At 38.9% G+C, this 20,175-nt stretch overlaps 1 protein-coding gene across 1 annotated transcript in view; it reads right to left on the minus strand.

Annotated features, from left to right (window-relative positions):
- Window positions 1–20,175, minus strand: part of LOC105508712 (lipoxygenase homology domain-containing protein 1-like) — a 272,465-nt gene that overhangs the window by 214,362 nt on the left and 37,928 nt on the right. Inside the window, exons 7-9 of the mRNA XM_011937618.1 lie at window positions 14,073–14,131; window positions 13,704–13,748; window positions 498–661 (exon numbers count right to left, since the gene is read on the minus strand). Coding sequence (XP_011793008.1) covers window positions 498–661; window positions 13,704–13,748; window positions 14,073–14,131 — 268 coding nt within the window. The remainder of the gene's footprint in view (window positions 1–497; window positions 662–13,703; window positions 13,749–14,072; window positions 14,132–20,175) is intronic.

Raw genomic sequence — 20,175 nt, forward strand, 5'->3', positions numbered from 1 at the left:
ATGTCCAGGTCACTATGCTTGTAAGTGGCAAAGTCAGCATTTGAATGTTGACCATTTGACTCTTTCGCCCATGTCTTAGTCATTAGGCTGCACCACCGTTCCATCATACCATCATGCTCCATCACATGTGTTAGTGTGCTTGTGGAAAACATGTATGGGTATGGACAAGGACTGAGACAGATATTCAAAAATGAAAATACTCAGCTTGATGATAGGATTAGTAGTAAATTATTCCACTCTAATTTTTAAATGCTCTAAAATGCATATACTTTGTTGCCGTTATACAAATAAAAAAATGAAGAAGAAACAAAAATCTTATGTCCCAGTTGTTATTACTGTTTCCCAGCTCCCATGGGATAAAACACGCCACATATACCAAGCAAATTTAATGTGAACGCAATACCAAAAGAACAACAAAAAATTACTCTCCATTTCATCTGCGGGGATGTACGTCACAATATATCTTAGCAAACAAGTTATCGCTATATCATTTCTACCTTGAATATATCTGCAGTGTTAGAGTTAAACAGCTGGTGTTTCCCAGATCCCAAAATAATAGGACCTGAACATTTTGTTTTTCCATAGACATAAAGGAACACTGTTGCTGTGGTGCCAGCATTTTCAGGATCCCCAGTGACAATGGTCACCTTCCAGTCTCCATCTGCAAAGGAAAAAGGAAATCAATATAAAAGTATAGAGGGAAAACACATTAATATTAGGAAAATAAAGATTTCTACTTAATTTACTTGGTTATGAATAGTTTGTGAAATCAAGTGCGAAAATAATTGCTTATCATGGATTTCTTTCTTGAATGCTAGCATATAAAGAAGTTTTGGAAATACTGTAGCTTAATTACAAAACAAATAGCAGTGGGCTTTTGAAAACAATACATATTTTGGGCAAAACAAGAAATTGGAGGCATTTAGAATTAAGTGTTTAGCGGAAATACTTAGGAGTTTATTTAGGCAAATAACTGTCAAATTTGGGGATGGGAAAGAATGACAGGCATCCTGATAACCTGACGTTAAGGCATCATCTGTCCTAGAAGAGTCCTATCAAGCTACAGTAGTAACACAGTTTGGTGATCCTAGTAGATAGTGCTAAGGATGTAGAAGACATAAAAACAAGGCAAAAAATTACTAACTTTCTTTCTCATGAAAAATTGCTGGAGTTCCCTGAGAGCTGGAACAAACCAACAAGTAAGGAAAAAAATGCTGTACTGGACAAATAGGTCTTGGCAGAAGGAGTTGGGCTTGGGGAGCGAGGATGAAGAAAAGACACGTTTGAAATAGAGAAAGACAATGCATCGGGAAAGCATAGGAGATCACTGAGCTTCCTGCTGCAGTGATACTGAGAGCACAGAAAGGCTGAGACAAGCAGAGCATGGCAGGAAACAACTTAAAAAGATGTATAAGTTGTTTTATGATTGGTTTAGTTAGAAAGACAAAATAGGTCTTCATTTTATTATTTTGTGCACTTCTTTGGGAAACTACATCATCAAACCCACAGCAACGAACCCCTCTCACCCTGAGTCCACACCACACAGCCAAGCATAGCAAAGGACAAAGTCCTGCCAGTTAGAACTCTGTGCAGGGCATGCACCTCTACTCATCACAGCTTGTCCCTAGAATGCAGGGGTAATCTGAAGATGTTGTTACTGTTGTTTTCCAAGGCTCCATAAACCTACTACCTTGTGAGTAATTTTTATGTTTCCAAAAAACGATAAAACCACCACACTCTGCCCACCAAGTTCTCAGCAATTCTTCCATTAAGATGTGATTTTCTTTTTAACTCTCCCCACCCGCCACTGTACGTATATCCATAAACAGCATTTGAAGATCTCTAAACAGTTTGATAAAACTTGCATCAAGTAAATTTTGCATAATGTCATCTTTGTTAAGAAATATGGACACAGTACCTCAAATGGGCAGCAGAACTCAAGAGGGTGCACTGCTACTTCTACCCTGCAGCCACTCAGCTTTCAGGAACTACAGTTCATGTGGCAAAATAAGAAACAGGCAAATCTAAAACTAAGTCCCATTGAGAATCCTATCGTAATTTAATTCTTACAGAAAACCTCACACCTGTGCTTTGATGCATAATTCAAGAAGTTGAAGGATCTCTTTCCTTTTTTGTAGGCCTTCTTTCCTATCTCATCCTTATCTCCTTCCCGGGCCATCTGGACCTGCTGTCTACTACTATCATGATCCCCCCTACTATCATGGGGGCAAGGACGGGAATAAGTTTGTACAGAAGCTTGGATGTCTTGTTTACTGAAATAGAGGCAAATAGCAAGGAACCACTGATTCATATAATATGTCTGTGTTCCTCCTTTTTGGAATTAGCATGTCACGATGACACCGGCCTTAATGGTGGGATAACTAATGAAACATCTTCTGCAGTTATTTTTATTCACTTTCAAGTTTTCCTAAGCATGTTTTTCTCTTTGCAATTGGAAAAAAAACAAATTTTATATTTCATGCTTTAAAAATCTAATCACTGAACTTCTCTAAGAATGTTTCACTACCTTAAATACAAAATAGTTGAGAACACTTGTAGAAAATAACATAGAGGAACATTCTGAGTTTATTTTTAAATTAAAAGTTCCACTGCCCTATGAAATAATTTATTTATAACAGGGCTAAAAGTATGTTTACAGTTTTTGTATTGCTTGTATATGTGCCAAAATTACAAGTATTTTCTGTAATTTTCTATTGTAAAACTTTTTTCACCAAAAAAATCAAAAGAATATGCCTTCAGATATTTTATCTATACGTTTCTTTTTTTTTTTTTTTCCTTTGCCTTATAGCTACTGTCTATTCAACCCCAAGGACTCATATGAAAAAATGTTGTCATCTGTTAATCCCTTTGGAAAATTACTTCTATTAGAGTTTTCAAAGGAAGAAAGAAAAGTCCATGTAATTGAAGTCTAAATATTTATCTTACATTTACCAATGTTTTGAAAGATTTTTTTAAAAGTTCGTTGACTATGCAATAAGCCATTACTGACAATCTACCTCAGGCTGTGCCCTTTCATTCTCTTTTCCAAGCTTAAATTGGGGGAGATACTATAGCAATGTCTTTCATTTAAATAAACCCTACTGCAGATAAAAGGAAATTTTCTTGGAAATTACAGCCTTAGGAGGCTTACTTTCTTTTGTGTTAAAAATACTTTTAAAGTAGTTCGGATATACTCTATGATCTCCAAATATTCCATAATAAATTCAGATTTCTTCTCAACAATGAAGTAAAGTCTAACAGGATCTTCCATATTTACACTGAGAAGTATGTGCTCTGCCATTTCCATTCTCATGTAACCAGGTGCAATCAGTATACGTAAAACTGACCTAGAGAATTCCAAACTTCAGCCTACAGTTGTTCCTCAGTATCTGTGGAGGATTTGTTCCAGAAATCCCCATAGATACCAACGCCAATAGATGCTCAAGTCCCTGATATACAATGGTGTAGTATTTCTGTATAACACACACACATCATTTTGTATATTTTAAATCATATCTAGATTACTTCTAATACCTAATACTATATAAATGCAACATAAATAGTTGTTAGAATGTATTGTTTAGGTAACAATAACATGAAAAAAGTCTGTATGTGTTCAGTACAGACACTACCTTCCTTTTTAAAAATATTTTTATTTGTCGTTGGTTGAATCCATGAATGTGGAACATCAAGTGTAATGTAGGCCAACAATTGGAATTAAATTGATATCTGTTAACAAGTTGACTTACGATATTTTGTCCACATTATGCACAAACATTGTGTTCAACATTCGAGAGACTCTAAGGAACAAGTGAGTTTGATGATCAAATCAAACTCCACACAGTTTATGCATCTTACCTAATACCAAGTTTACTAATGATTCACTAGCAGGACCCAGGACAAGCATTCTTCCCTGCAGAGATCATAGTCCAGGGGTTGGCAAACTATGGCCCATGGGCCAAATCCGGCCTGCCACCTGTTTTTGTAATTAAGTTTCATTGGAATGAAGCCATGCTCATTTGATTATGTATTGTACATGGGTGCTTTCACGCTACAAGAGCACAGTTGAGTAGTTGCAACAAAGACCATATGGCCTGAAAAGGCTAACCCAGGCTCATCAGCTGGCAGCATAGGGGAGCTATCTCTTCAGATGTCTGCAATTGCAGCACTAACTAAAGTTGTGTGAGAAGTTCCAAGCAAAAAATCACCTAGCTGAGTCACATTAACTTGCTGAAAGGTAGAGATAATAATAAATTATTGTTTTAAGCCACTGAGTTTTGGGGTGGTTTTTCACACAGCAATGGATAACTAGAATAGCTGCTGAAAGCATTTCACAGATAAGGACTCTCCATTATCTTTTTACTTATAAATACCATTAGCATTTTTATCAGGATGTCTAGTTATTAGCATGTATGCACAGGGATTTGACTGAGTCACCTCTTTCATGTATCCCAGGTAGAGGAAAAAATTAGACTGCAGACTTGTCATTAACTGTTTCCTTCACAATGTTTTCTTATCAAGTGGAAATGCATTCTCAGGAAAGCATGGCTGAGTTATTTTGGTAAGCAAAGTTGCTACAGCTAGTAAAGTTCAATAGCCCTTCCTTAGATCATAACATTTTTTCTTTACCTTATTCTGTGTATTCTGCTACAGGGGTTACATGCGTTTGACTTTGCAGTTCAGAAAATTAACCCTGTTGTTGAATATAGAAACATCTGTGTCTAGACACGTTTTCAGTTACTTGGCAACTACCCACTGAATACTCAAGGAAATGCAGAGAGGATGCATGTAAATTAAGCTCTTCCATGCAATTGTTAGTTGGGCATATTGAGGAAAACCACTCTTCACATCTGCTTGCCTTAAGTCACTGCAATGCAATAAAAAAACCAATGGAATAGTCTGCTTTGCCTCATTGGACAGCAAATGTGGACCCCATGACTCTTACCTTAACAGAGTAGGACACTGGAAGATTCAGTGAAAGCAAAAAAACCCAGCGCGTCTCTGCAGACTGCAGTCTCTCACTTCCCTGACTATAATAATCAGGGGTAGATTGAGACAGCCTAAAAAGACCAAGAGCCCTGTGTGTGAAATGTTTGGCTCTTACTTGGTGGAGAAGTTGAGGGTTGTGGCAGGGAAAGATGGAGAAGAACTGCAGGTGACTAGGGGGATAAAACTCAAAAGTTGAACAGATCTACCTCCAAAAAAGTCCTGCAGAGTACCCCAGATTTTAGGTGGTGAGGAAGGGTCAGAATAAATAAAACTTTCTCTATCATTACATCCATGCTGACATAATATTACATATAGGTTGGTATGCTTGTCAAATGTCTAATCTAGCTCTTTTTATAATATTGATGCCCACTGCCCATAACACCCACCTCCAAGTAGACACTGGACCCCTCTACAGCCTCCCTCTCACACGGTGACCTTCCCTTGTGCCAGCCTTCAGCTATCCTGAAAGGATCCTTTCTTCCTCCAGGACTTGGACTAAAATCTTTCAGCCAAAATGTCCTCTCTTTCAGCTCTCTCCTCTAACCTGGTGAACATCCTAGCTCAAAAGTCAGCTTCTCTTAAGAAGCATTACGTGGCCAGGTGCAGTGGCTCACACCTGTAATCCCAGCACTTTGGGAGGCTGAGGCGGGCAGATCACGAGGTCAGGAGTTCGAGACCAGCCTGGCCAATATGGTGAAACTCCATCTCTACTAAAAATACAAATATTAGCCGGACATGGTGGTGCATGCCTGTAGACCCAGCTACTCGGGAGGCTGAGGCAGGAGAATTGCTTGAACCGGGAGGTGGAGGTTGCAGTGAGCCGAGATCGTGCCACTACACTCCAACCTGGGCGACAGAGTGAGACTCCATCTCCAAAAAAGAAAAAAAGAAATATTGACAAACAGCCCTCCCTGTAATCAGAATGAACCACTCTCCCTCTCATGTCTATACTGGACCCTGGCACACTTCAACATTTGGACATGCAAGTAAGTGCCTTAACAGATCAGGACCCTCTCCACCCAGATTGTAAGCCCCTGAAGGGCAGATTTTGGCGTTAAATGTCTCTGTATTCCCAGTGCCTAATACAACATTTGGCACATAACAGCCTTTCAAAAAATGAATGGGTGATTTATGAAACGTTTTGGGATCCGTTAAAATGTAATTTGAAAAGCAAGGCTGCCTGTATGAGGAAGGATATTCAAGATACTATTAAGATTATTTCAGCACAATATATAACTACTTACCAATTAACAAAAACAAGTCCTTCTGATGATGTGTCATTAGTGTCATTTTTCATACAAAGGACAAGGACATTATTATTTGCCTCACAATTGATCTTATTATTAGCACAAAGATAATCGAAACAAATATTGACCTTGTATGATCCACATTTTCAAGGTCATATAAATATATTTATATGAGATTTAGCAAAGATACTGTAAACAAGACAGATCATTCTAATTTTTATTGATTTTATCTCCAAACAATTCTATGTATATAAATTCACAAGTCCTTCAAAATACAACCTCATAAGAGGATCATGAAATTTTTTTTAATTTTAAGTGCTTTACAAATATTTTTATTCTTTCAAGAGACAAATATCATTAATCCTATTATACACGTAAAGCAATAGAGAAATTCTGTGCTGACTACCACAGGAGTTGGGATAAATTTGACACCGAATTAGAAACAGCTATGCTTCCTAGAATAAAATGGTTTTGAACAGTGCTCAATTTTCTCCACTCTAAGTCCAGAAAACAACCATAAAACATTATCAGAAATGAATCTGTTACCTATTTTATCTTGATATTGGTCTAAGATGAACCTCTTGTTATTCCTGTGATTATTTACCACTGATTATTGTATGATGTAGTAAAGGACACTCCACTTTACACGGCTAAAGAGAGAAGACTAAGAAAAGTGACAGAGTCAGCCAACAGGGTGGGAAGTGCTTGCTGTAGTCCAAACATGTGCACAGTGGGACTACAGCCGCAGCACTCAAGACAGGGATAGGTTCCATTACAAGTGAAACATACAGTTTAAAAGCTAATGTTTATTGGATACATAAGATGTACCAGGCTCTGTTCAAGGTACTTTATGGACATTATTTAATTCTCACAACAATCCCAAGAGTTTCTACTATTACCTACATTTTATAGGAAAGAAACTGAGGCATAAAGAAATACACTGATTTCCCAAGCCATGCAGTGAGTAAGTGGTGCAGTCAAGATTCAGAATCTGCACTGCTAACTGGAACACTCAGCAGCCTCCTGCATGTGAGAACTTGTTGTATCACTACTTAGGTAGGACAACTATACTTCAGTGCAGTTTACCATGCATCCCCTGCCTATTTAGTACATCCGATTCCACCTCAAATCTTGACCCTTAACAGGGAGGAGAGTGTGAAAATTAAATATCAAATTCTTTCCAGGTGCCCTAGGTTCCCTGTGATGATTTTCAACCTGGATTCTAGCAGCTCAGCCTTGGCATTTCCACCTTGTCCTCATCCCAAATTCCCTTCCATTGTATCCTTGATACTTGCTGCCAAACCCCTTCCATGTCCCATTGCCTCTTTAATCACCCACCTTATCTCGGCTTACATGGAAAACTTGACTTGCCTTCCTTTGACTACAGTCACCCTTTGGTGTTCCAGGGAGATTAGTTCCAGGATGCCCCCTCATATCAAAATCCAAAGATGCTCAAGTCCCTCATAGGAAATGGCCTAGTTGGCCAAGAATAGTAGCTCACATCTGTAATTCCAGTGCTTTGGCAGGCCAACGTGGGAAGAACAAGCCCAGCCTGGGCAATACAGTGAGATCTTGTCCCTACAATTTTCTTTTTTTAAATTAGCTGGGCATGGTGGCATGTGCCTGTAGTCCCAGCTACTCAGGAGGCCGAGGCAGGAGGATCCCTTGAGGCGAAGAAGTCAAGGCTGCAGTAAGCTATGATCATGCCACTGCACTCTACCCTGGGTGGCAGAGCAAGACCCTGTCTCTAAAAAATAAACTAACCAAACAAAAACAACAACAAAATGGCACAATATTTGCAAATAACCTATGCATATCCTCCCATATACATTAAATCTTCTCTAGATTACTTATAGCTAATACCATATAAATGCTATATAAATACTATTTTTTAAATATGTATTACTTTCTGTTGTTATATTTTTTTTTTTATTGTTTGGGTTTTTTCTGGAACTTTTTGATCTGTGGTTGATGGAATCCAGGGATGTAGGACCTGCAGGTATGGAAGGCTGACTGCATTTGCTAACAATTCCTGAGTGCTTTGTGTCCCAACATCCTAAGCAATCTACTAGGTTCAAATCTACTTTCCAGACCCACATTACTGTGTGCTGGTCATTAGGAGAGCAATTCATAATCTTCAATATATTTAGAATCCAAGTCTTGACCTATGTATGCAGGTCTATAAGAGCCTATCCACTACCAATTCTACTGCTACCATGATCTATTGCTGCATAACAAACTATCCTAAAACTTAATGGTGCAGAACAACGACAATCATTTCTTATGCCATTGAAAGTACAATTTGGGCCAGGCTTAGCAGGGAAGGATTATCTCTGTTCCACGTAGTGTCAATTGGGGCAGTTCAGCTGTGGCCAGGAGGATTTGCTTCCAACATAACTCTCTCAGTGTGACTGGCAAGGTGGTGCTGGTGGCAAACACAGCCAGGGGTCAGAGCAATGGCCTTAGTTCCTTTCCATGCAGACTTCTCCATATGGTCCAGGCTTTTTCACAGGACAGTGGCTGGATTCTAAAGACTAACATTCCCAGAAAGTGAGCCAGGCAGGAGTGGTGTCATCTTTTATGACCTAATAGTGTACAGCAAAAATGTCACATACTATCATTTCTGCTTTACACAGTTAGTCAAGGCAGTTTCAAATGTCTACCCAGGCTGATTCCACCTTTTGTTGAGTTCAGAAGAGCACAGAAAATGCTGCAGTTACAGACGTTTTTAGCAAACAGTTTCCCACATCCTCCTTCCCAGACTTCCCCATCTCCACACCCCTCTGACCACTTTTCCAGCAGAACCACTATTTTCTAGGTCAGCAGTTCTCAACTGTGGGTGAGTTTGCCCCTTAGAGACATTTGTTGATGTCTGGAGACATTTTTTTTTTTTTTTGTCATCACAACTAGATGCATGCTATTGCCATTCAGTGGGTGAGTAGAACCCAGGAAAGCTGCTAAATACCCTGATATTTATGACAGTCCCCTACAACAAAAAATTATCCAAGCTGAAATGTCAGTAGACCCAAGGTTTAGAAAACTTGCTTCAGACTAACAAGACATACCCTGATTAAGTCTACTTCACCCCAAACCATTCTATGCTTTCTGTGAATTATTTATAAACACAAAGTGGTTGAGGTGCAGGCTGTTGATGGTGATGTTTCTGCATGGCTGTTGGATATCCGAAGATGCTGAGTATTACTGTTTCAGTGTCAAATCCATTCCATTCCACTGCTATGTTGAGTTACGGGTATTTTGTCTCAAACCAAAAAAAAAAAGGGTGTGAGCCAATGTTCTAGAATCAAACAAAAACTAAACACTAGCTATTTAATTTGGGAGCAAATGAAGCTAAACCCAGCCAGGGCATGAGAAACACTGCACTGTCTTCCTGGTTGCTCACTTAACACTTCCTGGCATGCCCATACCAAAGGTTTCAGGCACTAAACAGTAAGTCACAGCATCTGGCCTCTGCTGGGAGAATTCCTCTTGGCTCACCTTCTCTCTTTTTGATTCTAAACTTGTTCACAAGTTGACTTCTCTTTTCCCACTTAGCCCTGCTGGAATTCATTAACCTAGTTTCAGGCTCTGTATGTTGGGACTGACGAGGCAATCCTGAAAATGGTTCCTCTGGCATCTCAGCTTCACAAATTATGCACACTCATCTGAGACACTGATTCCTGAGGCCTGCCCAGGCTCCCCGGTGCCACAGTGTGTCTTCCTGTGGAGGAAATGAGGCTGACACAACAGACAGAAGGCTCCAACACAAGAGGTAGGCTGTTACTCTGTCATTATCCACACCACCACAGGAAATTGTACCCTGAATGATCAGAGTAGAAGGCAATACAAAGCCATCTATAGTTGACTCAGAATGCATGATGATGTGATAGAATATTTTATGTTCTTAATCATGTTTAACTGAGACTAATCATTAAATTTAATTTTCTTTCTTTGAGCAGACACTATTTGGGCAGTGAGGCCAGCCAAGCATGTACAGGCAATAGAATTGAGAGGAGAGAGAAAATATTTTAATAATCTTTACCACACATAATCCACCAAATTGTTAATGATACTACAAAGAGTTGGCATTGCCTATAAATAAATAAGTGCTCCAAGAATTTTTAAATCCCTGAAGTCAGAAATCCTTGAGTACATGTAGGAAGCTGAGTCATTAAAATCAAGCAGTTTTGTATAATGGTTAAGAGCTAAGTTCCAATATCAGTTCTTTCATTTACTAACTGCTTGGCTGATGACAAGGTTCTTACACTTCCAAGCCATAGTTTCCTGAGATAGTATTTTATTTATTTAGTTTTTTGAGACAGGGTCTTGCTCTGTTGCCCTGGCTGGAGTGCAGTGGTGCCATCTAGGTTCACTGCAACCTCCGAAACCTGGATTCAAGCAATTCTTCTGCCTCAGCCTCCCGAGTAGCTGGGATTACAGGCATTCACTACCATGCTCAGCCAATTATTGTATTTTTAGTAGAGACTGGGTTTCACCATGTTGGCCAGGCTGGTCTCAAACTCCTGACCTCAAGTGATCCAGCCACCTCAGCCTCCCAAAGTGCTGGGATTACAGGTATGAGCCACTGCACCTGGCCCTGAGATGGTATTTTTAAAGCCATCTCACTATAATACAATGAGATTCTGAATAAATCACACACAAAAAATTGTTTTTAGTACATTATTCTAATCTCAAGGAAGTAAGAAAAATTATCCACTGCATATTAATAATAAAAGGGGCCACTAGCTGAAAGTGAGTGGTGAGCACTCAGCAAACAAGAAGGCGAGGACTGCAGGTGTGATGGATGCCAACACTCCAAGCCAGGAGAATGAGTGGCAATGGCCACACAAGGGTGGGAGCTGGACCTGAGACTTTTGAAGCCAAACGGGGATACACCCTTAGCAAAAGGTTGGGCTCCAAATAAGGGGTAGTAAAAGGAGCTTATCAAAAACCCAATCTGTGCCCACAAAGGTTCTGGTTGAGAAAAGAGTAATACGAAATATAATAACAATAATAATCTCCCCTGACAATTAAAAACATCCTTTCACTCAGATTTGAAACAAGGCTAAAAACTAAATGTAGCTTAATATGTTAAAAAATAACACAACAAGATAAATCCAAAGATACAGAAGATAAATACTCTCTCACGCACACATTTTTAGGTGACTGGGGGCAGTGAGCAGTGAAAATCAGTCCCTCTAAAGCAAGAACAGTACAGTCCCTGAAGTCGAACCGCTTGCATTCAAATTCTAAATCTGTTTGTGTGACTTTAGGCAAGTTATAAAAACTTCTCTGTCCTTTAGTTTCATCACCTGTGAAGTCGAATAATGATACAACCTACCCCATAGGGTTACTGGAGGATGAAATATATAAATTTTTCTGGAACACTTAGACTACACAGCAAATAATATATGCATTCACTATTAATGTTACCATCACTGCTTCTATTCCACATTGTACCAGGGACCTAGACAGCATATTAGGATAAGAAAAGGTGTTGTAATTCACATATGATATGGTCTTCATAGATCATTCAAATTGTATCTTGAAAAAACTTCTAGAAATAGAATTTAAATTTATTTTTTATTATATAATTAATATAAATTTATTGGAATTAGTGAAGGGGTTTAGCATAGTGGCTGGATATAAGAGCAATATGCCAAAGGCACTGATAACAATGAAGAAACTCAATCCAGCAATGGATACTGAAAATATTCTCTCACAATCAAGTTCAGTCTAACTCAGTAATGTAGTTAGTTTTGCTAAGAAGAATGATTTTACCTATATGAATTATAAATATTTAAGGTTATAAGGTGTCAAAGTTTAGAAAACATGTCCTAGATGATTGTGGGAATTAATTATACATGGCTAGGAGTTAGTAATGGTGCATAATTGTACTTAGTGTTGATCACCTCAAAATGAAAGTAAAATAAACTTAGTTGAGTCCTTTTTCCTTTTCTCCTTTAAATTTAAATAGCATTTTGGTCTACTTTCTTCCCCCAAAGCCACATAGAAAGGCATGAATGACATACATGTGCTTCATATACTTTCAAAATCTAAGACTCATGTTTGCTTTTCAACATTCTTAACCACAATGTAACACTGCCTCAGTAGATTAGACTGCTTAACATTTCAAGGTTCTTTCCACACCATAAATTAGCTCATTCACATAACTATGAGATCACTAATGTATTTCCAGAATCATATCCCAAGAAATATTAAAGGTCACATTATTTAGAATTTAAAAATGAAATAAGACAGAACCATTCACAATGACAGTGTATCATGAACTAACTAAACTCATTAGTCTTTGACTAATCCACTTTTGAACTATAAAAAATATACATTTTAATGAGGCCATAAAATAAGACAACAGAAATACTTAATTACAAGCAAGCATTTTAAAATAACTTATTTTAATGAAATTTGATGAAGTATATCTAACAAAGTCCTAGGTCAGCACCTTCCCTGTACATTGCAACTTCATGTTTGACATCACTGATGTTGATTACATGGCTTACATTATCGACAAAGGACTTCTGATATTTTCAGCCTTAATTATAACCTTCATTTTAAAACTATTAGCCTTTATTACCCACACATGCCCCACCAAGGTCTGGTATTAATGGATAATTTTTCTACTTAGAATATCATTTCAAGCCTTATTACTTGATGGTTTATTATAAGATACAGACTTCTTGAGGTCCTTTAAAATTATTAAGAAATTCTGGAACTTTAGTAAAATTATGACCATACTAAGAATCTGACACATGAACAGACTTTTCCTTACCAAATAAACAACAAAAACTAAGCTGAAACACAGTTTCTAATATAAATAGATAAGAATGCTAGTTTAAGCTTGAACTGTTTATGTCTCAGTAGCCATCTTCATCATTATAGGATTTCATGAATAAAATAATGTTAGCACTAACCTTTGCCTAGTTTCAAACCACTGTAGAAAGTATATCCATTTTTGAAAACATAGAGATATGGTAACCTGGTATGCATACTAGTAAACAATATTTATCCATTTCATTCAGATCAACTTTAAAAATGTAACATATTAATACTATAATTGCAGATTGATTTGAAGAGGATCTAATAGAAAAAGATAATTATAAAAACTTTTAAAGAAAACTAAGAAACTAATATGCAAATAAGTTTTTTAAGACATACAATTAAAAGAAGTTAATATAATTTAACCATTCAGAAAATAATTATTTTCCCCATATATTTAAATTATTGAAGAGAAGCATTAAGGAAAAAAGCATTTGGGCCTAAAGTTGCTGTTAGTTTCTTTATAAATCAACTATACTTTAATGCTTATTCCTGTATTCATTTTAAGTATTTTTCAATCAACAGTTAAACTCAATAAGAATGTAGGATAAAAAATGTGTGAGGTTGGTAATCTTGAAACAGAAATGGATTATTTCAGATGATTAAAAGATGAAAAGTGGCAACAACATTTACCATTTGCTTCCTCTTGTATTTTAGGTTGATGATTTATTTGCATTTCTGCAAAAATAAAAGTGAAGTGCAGTTAATAATAGATCTGTCTGATGACATCGTAAGTGGGAAAAGAAGAAACATGAGTTTAACTCTTTAACAGCGGCAAATCCTTACGTTGATTTTTAACTTCAAGTAGGGCATGTAACATTTCTAAGACACAGATTTACATATGTTTTCATTTCACTGTGAGGAATACTATAAATCCAACAATAAAAAACAAATGATCAAACGGGCTGTTCTGAGGAAAACTGGGGAATAGTGTTCCATGATGTCCAGATGTAACAAAATCATCTTGTACTTTCTTCTACCGATGGTTTCAGTAATCCTCACCTTGAAGATAAAGTTCAATTTCTGAATGAATTATGCCCTGAGACATGAAAGGAAGCCATCTGAGGAAAAAGAGAGAGGGAAAGAAAGAGAAAGGAGAAAATAGAGAGAAAATTAATTTCTGATTTTCTCAATTTTAAAATGAGGTTGATTCTGCATTAATTTTGCACACTAAATGTTAACTATAAAATTGCTTTTTGTATAGTCAAACACAATCCATCCTATTACATACTCATCATAGCACTAAGAATGGTATCACACCTCTGGCTTGAAGAGCGAAATATATACGTTGCTAACCCTGCTAACCACCCACCTCTCCAGGTTTGTCAGTCCTCTATCACTATCACCTGTAAAAGCAAATGGGACTCCAGCAGAGCACTCCCAGTACCAAGCTGGAGCAAAGAGCAAGGGCGGGTTTCAGATTTTGAGCATGGTACCTGGGCCAGCCTAGAAAACATGGCCTGCACATTACAGGGAAACTTGGCACAGAAAAATAGACTCCCTATTTTAATATTTCCTCTAAGAGAGTTTCTGTCTTGCTTTCACCTGACTTCCTCTAAAATCTCTTCCTCAGTGTTTGCAAAAAGAATATTACCATTGGCCAAGCGTGGTGGCTCACGCCTGTAATCCCAGCACTTTGAGAGGCCAAGGTGGGCGGATTACAATATCAGGAGATCAAGACCATCCTGGCTAACATGGTGAAACCCCGTATACTAAAAATACAAAAAATTAGCCGGGCGTGGTGGCGGGCACCTATAGTCCCAGCTACTCGGGAGGCTGAGGCAGGAGAATAGAATGAACCTGGGAGGTGGAGCTTGCAGTGAGCTGAGATCATGCCACTGCACTCCAGCCTGGGCAACAGAGTGAGACTCCATCTCATTAAAAAAAAAAAAGAATATAACCATAAAAGTTGGTGAAATATTAATATTATTATAAATAATATAAATATTAATATTAAAAAATATTAAAAAGTTGGTGAAATATTATCATGTTGGAAAACATGCTTCGGGTGAGCTAATAGCTGATCCTCCGGGCAGCTTCCCCCTAAACCAGGTAAACTTTAGCATTATAAGCTCCCTTTTTGAAGAAAAGGTCAGAAAACCAGCTTTGCCATTCACTGGCTTTGTGATCTTACCCTCCTGAAGCTTACTTTCTTCGACTAAATTACCTGCCTCATAGCAGTGTTGTGAAGCTGAAACGAAAAGTCATGTACAAGCATTTTTTTTGTAGTATTACATGGTATATCAATTTTATTATTACCGACAGAAAACATGGTTATTGCTATCCCACACACTTATGCATACTCTCATTCCTTCCATCCTTCCATCTATCCATTCAATAGATACTTAGAAAGTGCCTTGTGTGTGCAGGCATTTTCCTAAGTCCTGGAGCTACAAGAAAAACAAAAGAGAGAAGAAACCTGACCTGAGGAGCTTCCACTGTAAAACAGAAGAAAACAGATATGTAAAGATAGAAATGTAACAAAGTGTGATGAGTGACTTAAATACAGATGTTATAGGAGAAGAAAGAGACTGACCAACTGAATGTCAGGAATGGGGAAGTGCAAAGGAATGAAGAACAAAAAAAATCAACAAAGAGGTGATACTTGAGCTGAAGGCTGGACAATAAGTAGGTCAGGAAGGGCACCGTAGAGGGAGACAACAGCACTGGCAAAGGTACAGAGTCCAATGGGATTTCATGAGGCTGACGCACAGGAGGCTGCTGGACAAGATGGGGTAGGGGCAGGGGTTGTGTGTGGGTTACTTAAGGATCTGACAATGTCAAGGAACTTAGAGTCTGAGCTGTAGGACTGATGCCACCAAACTAGCCTTGCAATCAGCAGATAATGGGAAGGTGTGGGGTATAAAGGCGAACTGTGAGCTCGCAGTCCTACCCAGCTGTCAGGATTGCTCATCTCTCCATTTTTCCAGAGCTAAGAGAAATCCCATTTCCTTCTGACCACTTTAGCTCACAGTGGTCTTTCCTCCTCTGGAACCTAATAACACACACACAATATATTTTGCACATTTAGTCAGCCCCTAATTATGCAATCTTACTTTATTAGTTATGTTTTGGTTTATGTATCCCATCTTTCCAGTTACATTGTTATATATGTAAACAGTTTACTTTATATGCCTGAATAAAGGCAGTCAGCTTCATGTTTAAAAATACAGACTTCAGGGCCCAGCGCAGTGGCTTGCACCTGTAATCCCAGCACTTTGGGAGGCCGAGGCGAGTGGATCACCTGAGGTCAGGAGTTCAAGACAAGCCTGGCCAATATGGTGAAAGCCCATTGCTACTAAAAATACAAAAATTGGCCAGGCATGGTGGCGCACACCTGTAATCCCAGCTACTCAGGAGGCTGAGGCAGGAGAATCACTTGAACCTGGGAGGCAGAGGTTGCAGTGGGCTGAGATCGCTCCACTGCACTCCAGCCTGGGTGACAGAGCAAGATTCCATCTCAAAAAAAAAAAAAAGAAAGAAAGAAAGAAAAAAGAATACAGATGTTAAATTTCAAGTAGAGTCAGATTGCCTTGTTTCAAAACCTGGCTTCAACATCTACTGCTTGTGCAACCTTGACCCATATTCTTAACCTGTGTAACCCTCAATTTCCTCATTTGTAAATTATGAATAATTGTAGCTACATAAAGGATACAGAATTAAACATACAGAAATGTGTTACAGTAGAGTCGTTACTACTGCATTTTCTGACTGCCAAACACAGTGCCTTGTACACAGCTGGTGTTACAGAAAATGTATTTGGGGTGACTGCCAGTCAACCAACAACCACCCTACTTTTCTCAGATGTGCCATCAAACAGTAGGTCTTGGATAGTGAAGCAAGTTTTTGCATTAGGACAAGAAAATTTCCCCAAAGCCAGTGAACAGATGGGAGAATTGCAGCAGTGTGGCTTGAGAGGTGCAGTGATGATATTAAAGGAGTGGAATAAAAAGCAAGCAGGAGAAGGTTGCTTGACCAAGAACACAATCTATTCTCTGCAGCCATCAGCTAAAGAATGCCTAAACCCCTCGGTCACCAGGGAGCTCCCTTTCACTGGCCTAGTTAGGAAACACAAAGACAGGGGCAAAATTCTCTTAGTCTTTTAAGATTAGAGTAGACAACTGTGGAATGTGTTGGGGTGCTCCTGCCTTAAAACATGTAGGGTGTTTTGCCGGGGGAAGATGTATAACAAGGTAAAGAGTAGTACAGATTATATTTAGTCTGAGATATATTTTATATTTGTCACACATTCACATTGAAAATGGCAAAAGAAATATTTGAAGATTCTATGTTTCCACCCCCATCCCAAAAAAATGAACAAGACTCATTGCTGCACCTCATTCTGTCAGGTTCCCACCATCACTACTTGTCACTTTCGCACCAAGGAATGGCGCAAACTGACAAAGAAGAGCACAGAAATCTGCAGCAGCACAAATACATGCTCAGAATAGCAAGAAATGATTAATAGTGGCCTCTTTCAGGAAAAAAAAAAATCAGTAAAGTTAAATGATTGCTCACTGCCTCATGATAATTTTTATTATTCCCTTCTCCCTATAAAAATTGTATTTTACATTTCTGTACTTTATCAAAATTTCAACATCTTTTTTATCTATATCATTCATCATCTCCCCTCACCCTTCCCACCCCCGCTTTTCCCAGAAAGGGAAAATAAAACCATTTGTAGACAGGCTGAATTATTTTGAAAATAAATAAATGCATAAATTATTTGTAATGAGACATCTGAGTATGTTACAGAGGGAACTCATGCAAAGATTAGGTGACCTCTAAGGTTTCTTCCAACTTGGGATTCCATTATGTTTTCCATCCATCGTCCTTACCCCCCTCCCTCCTTCCTTCCCTTCCCCATTCCTATCTATAAATATTTGCTAAATCCATACTCGGTACAAGAAACCATACTGGAAAATAAAGAGAAATTTATGAGACCCTACCCTTAAGAAGCATATCATCTGGTATGTGAGACAAATACATTCACAAACAATGGCAATGCACTGTTTGGCAAGAATTGCACAAAGGTCTAAGTCAAGTGCTGGAGGAATTTAAAGAGGGTAAGGATGAACACAGTTCTGGCTGGCAAGCAGAGAAAGCTTCATGGCATGGATAACATTTTGTCCGGGGCCTTGAGGAATATGAATTTCAATAAGCAGAAGAAAGAACAAAATGAGCTAAAACAAATGAGGGAAAAGAGTAACAATATTCCTGGAGAATGTCTAGGGACAGAAGCAAAACGTACTTTACTCAGGAGAATTGGAAGAAAACCCTAGAAAGGTAAATGGCCAAGGTAGGGGGATAATTCATTTTTAATTCACCACACACTAACACCTTCAGGCAGAGCTGGCCTAGGTGTAAAAGTTCTCTTGCCAACTATACTTACGCAGAAGAAGGATGCTATTCAAACAGGGCTGCCCCTGCTTCTTTTCCTGACCCTCTCCACAAATGATATACTCAGTCCTGTTCTGTATAAGGCTCAGCTCATGATTTACTCACTAATTCACTAATTTAGCACACACTTTCTGAGTACCTATTATGTTCTGTGTATTTGTCTTGTGGACACCGAAAGTCTTGATTACAACCTCCTAAGAGCATGTGCCTCGTGTTTGCTTTTCATGGAATAACCGCCAGAGTTGCTACAAGGCAATTAAGCAAGGAGAATGCTTTGTGAATAATAATGATGGGATGGTAGAGGGGTGATTATCAGCCTTGCTTCCACGTAAGAATCTCACGCATGGAGATGCAGCCCTGCTGGTATGTGAGGCTGCAGTGACAGAGCAGCAGAAACGCAGCTCTCTGCCAGGCCGTCAAGGTGGAGCCCCCTTGCGGTGTGGTTGGTCAACTAGCCACTTCAGTTTTTCAAGAGTGAGATCCTGAGACAAGTAAACTGCGTTTTGCTTAAAAATCTATACCAGTGGCCGGGCGCGGTGGCTCACGCCTGTAATCCCAGCACTTTGGGAGGCTGAGGCGGGCGGATCATGAGGTCATGAGATCGAGACCATCCTGGTGGAGCCCCCTTGCGGTGTGGTTGGTCAACTAGCCAGGCGTGGTGGCCGGCGCCTGTAGTCCCGGCTACTGGGAGGCTGAGGCAGGAGAATGGCGTGAATCCGGGAGGCGGAGCTTGCAGTGAGCCGAGATGGGCCACCGCACTCCAGCCTGGGCGAAAAAGTGAGACTCCGTCTCAAAAAAAAAAAAAAATATATATATATATACCAGTGGGACACCTTTTTGTTTTGTTTTGTTTTGTTTTTTTAACTCATGCTAATTCTAAGAATCACTCTTTGGCTTTTTGTTGTCATTAACACTTAAAAATGGGTATTAAGTGACAATTTCGTTTATATATGTCTTAGTGAGGTTAAGATACAATTAAACCTTTTAAATTTTATGTTCTAATTCCAAATCTTTTAATATGATTTCCCTTTGGGCTTATAGTGTCTTGATTAATGCATGCATTTTGGTTGAATTTATTACACATGTAAATTTAACCTATTCTATTTCAAAAACAATGATAGGAGCTGAAAGTAAAAATATAAGACATCAGGCCAACCTTGGGGAAAAGTGTACTGAGCTGGAGAAGTAGGATAGACACATAAACACACACATATAATTTATGTAGTAAGTGCTGAGTTAATGTCACATGCCTTGTGAAACGTGTACAGGAAAATGAGTTTCCCAACCTGTGGCTTCAGGAAATATCTCCTGGCAGAGGTGACACATCTTTTGTCAACTTACCAGTAAATATACACATGAAAGCCTACAGGACTCCAGGCACCAGGGAATGGCCAAGAGTTAGGTAAACTCAGATCCAACAGCACCAGCTGAGAACACAGTGAAGGCCCGTAAGGAGCAGAGAAGAACCTGTCTGCCAGGCCCTGGCTGACCTGTAGGCCTGCTGTGTGGCCAAGGCCAGCTTTTGGCTGCAAAGGTTCCCCTAGAGTGTGATCTCAAGGATGAAAGGAAGGCCTTTAATTCGCCTTGTCCAAAGGTCTGTATCACCTGCCTGCACGGGGCCCACAATTGTTTCGGTGGAACAACAGACTCTTTTTTTCAACAATTAGTAAGAAGGTGCTGAGGACTGTGAAAAGGGTGTGGGTCT

Source organism: Colobus angolensis, unplaced genomic scaffold (assembly GCF_000951035.1).
Source record: "Colobus angolensis palliatus isolate OR3802 unplaced genomic scaffold, Cang.pa_1.0 Scaffold166, whole genome shotgun sequence".
In the NCBI taxonomy this organism is placed as follows: domain Eukaryota; kingdom Metazoa; phylum Chordata; class Mammalia; order Primates; family Cercopithecidae; genus Colobus; species Colobus angolensis.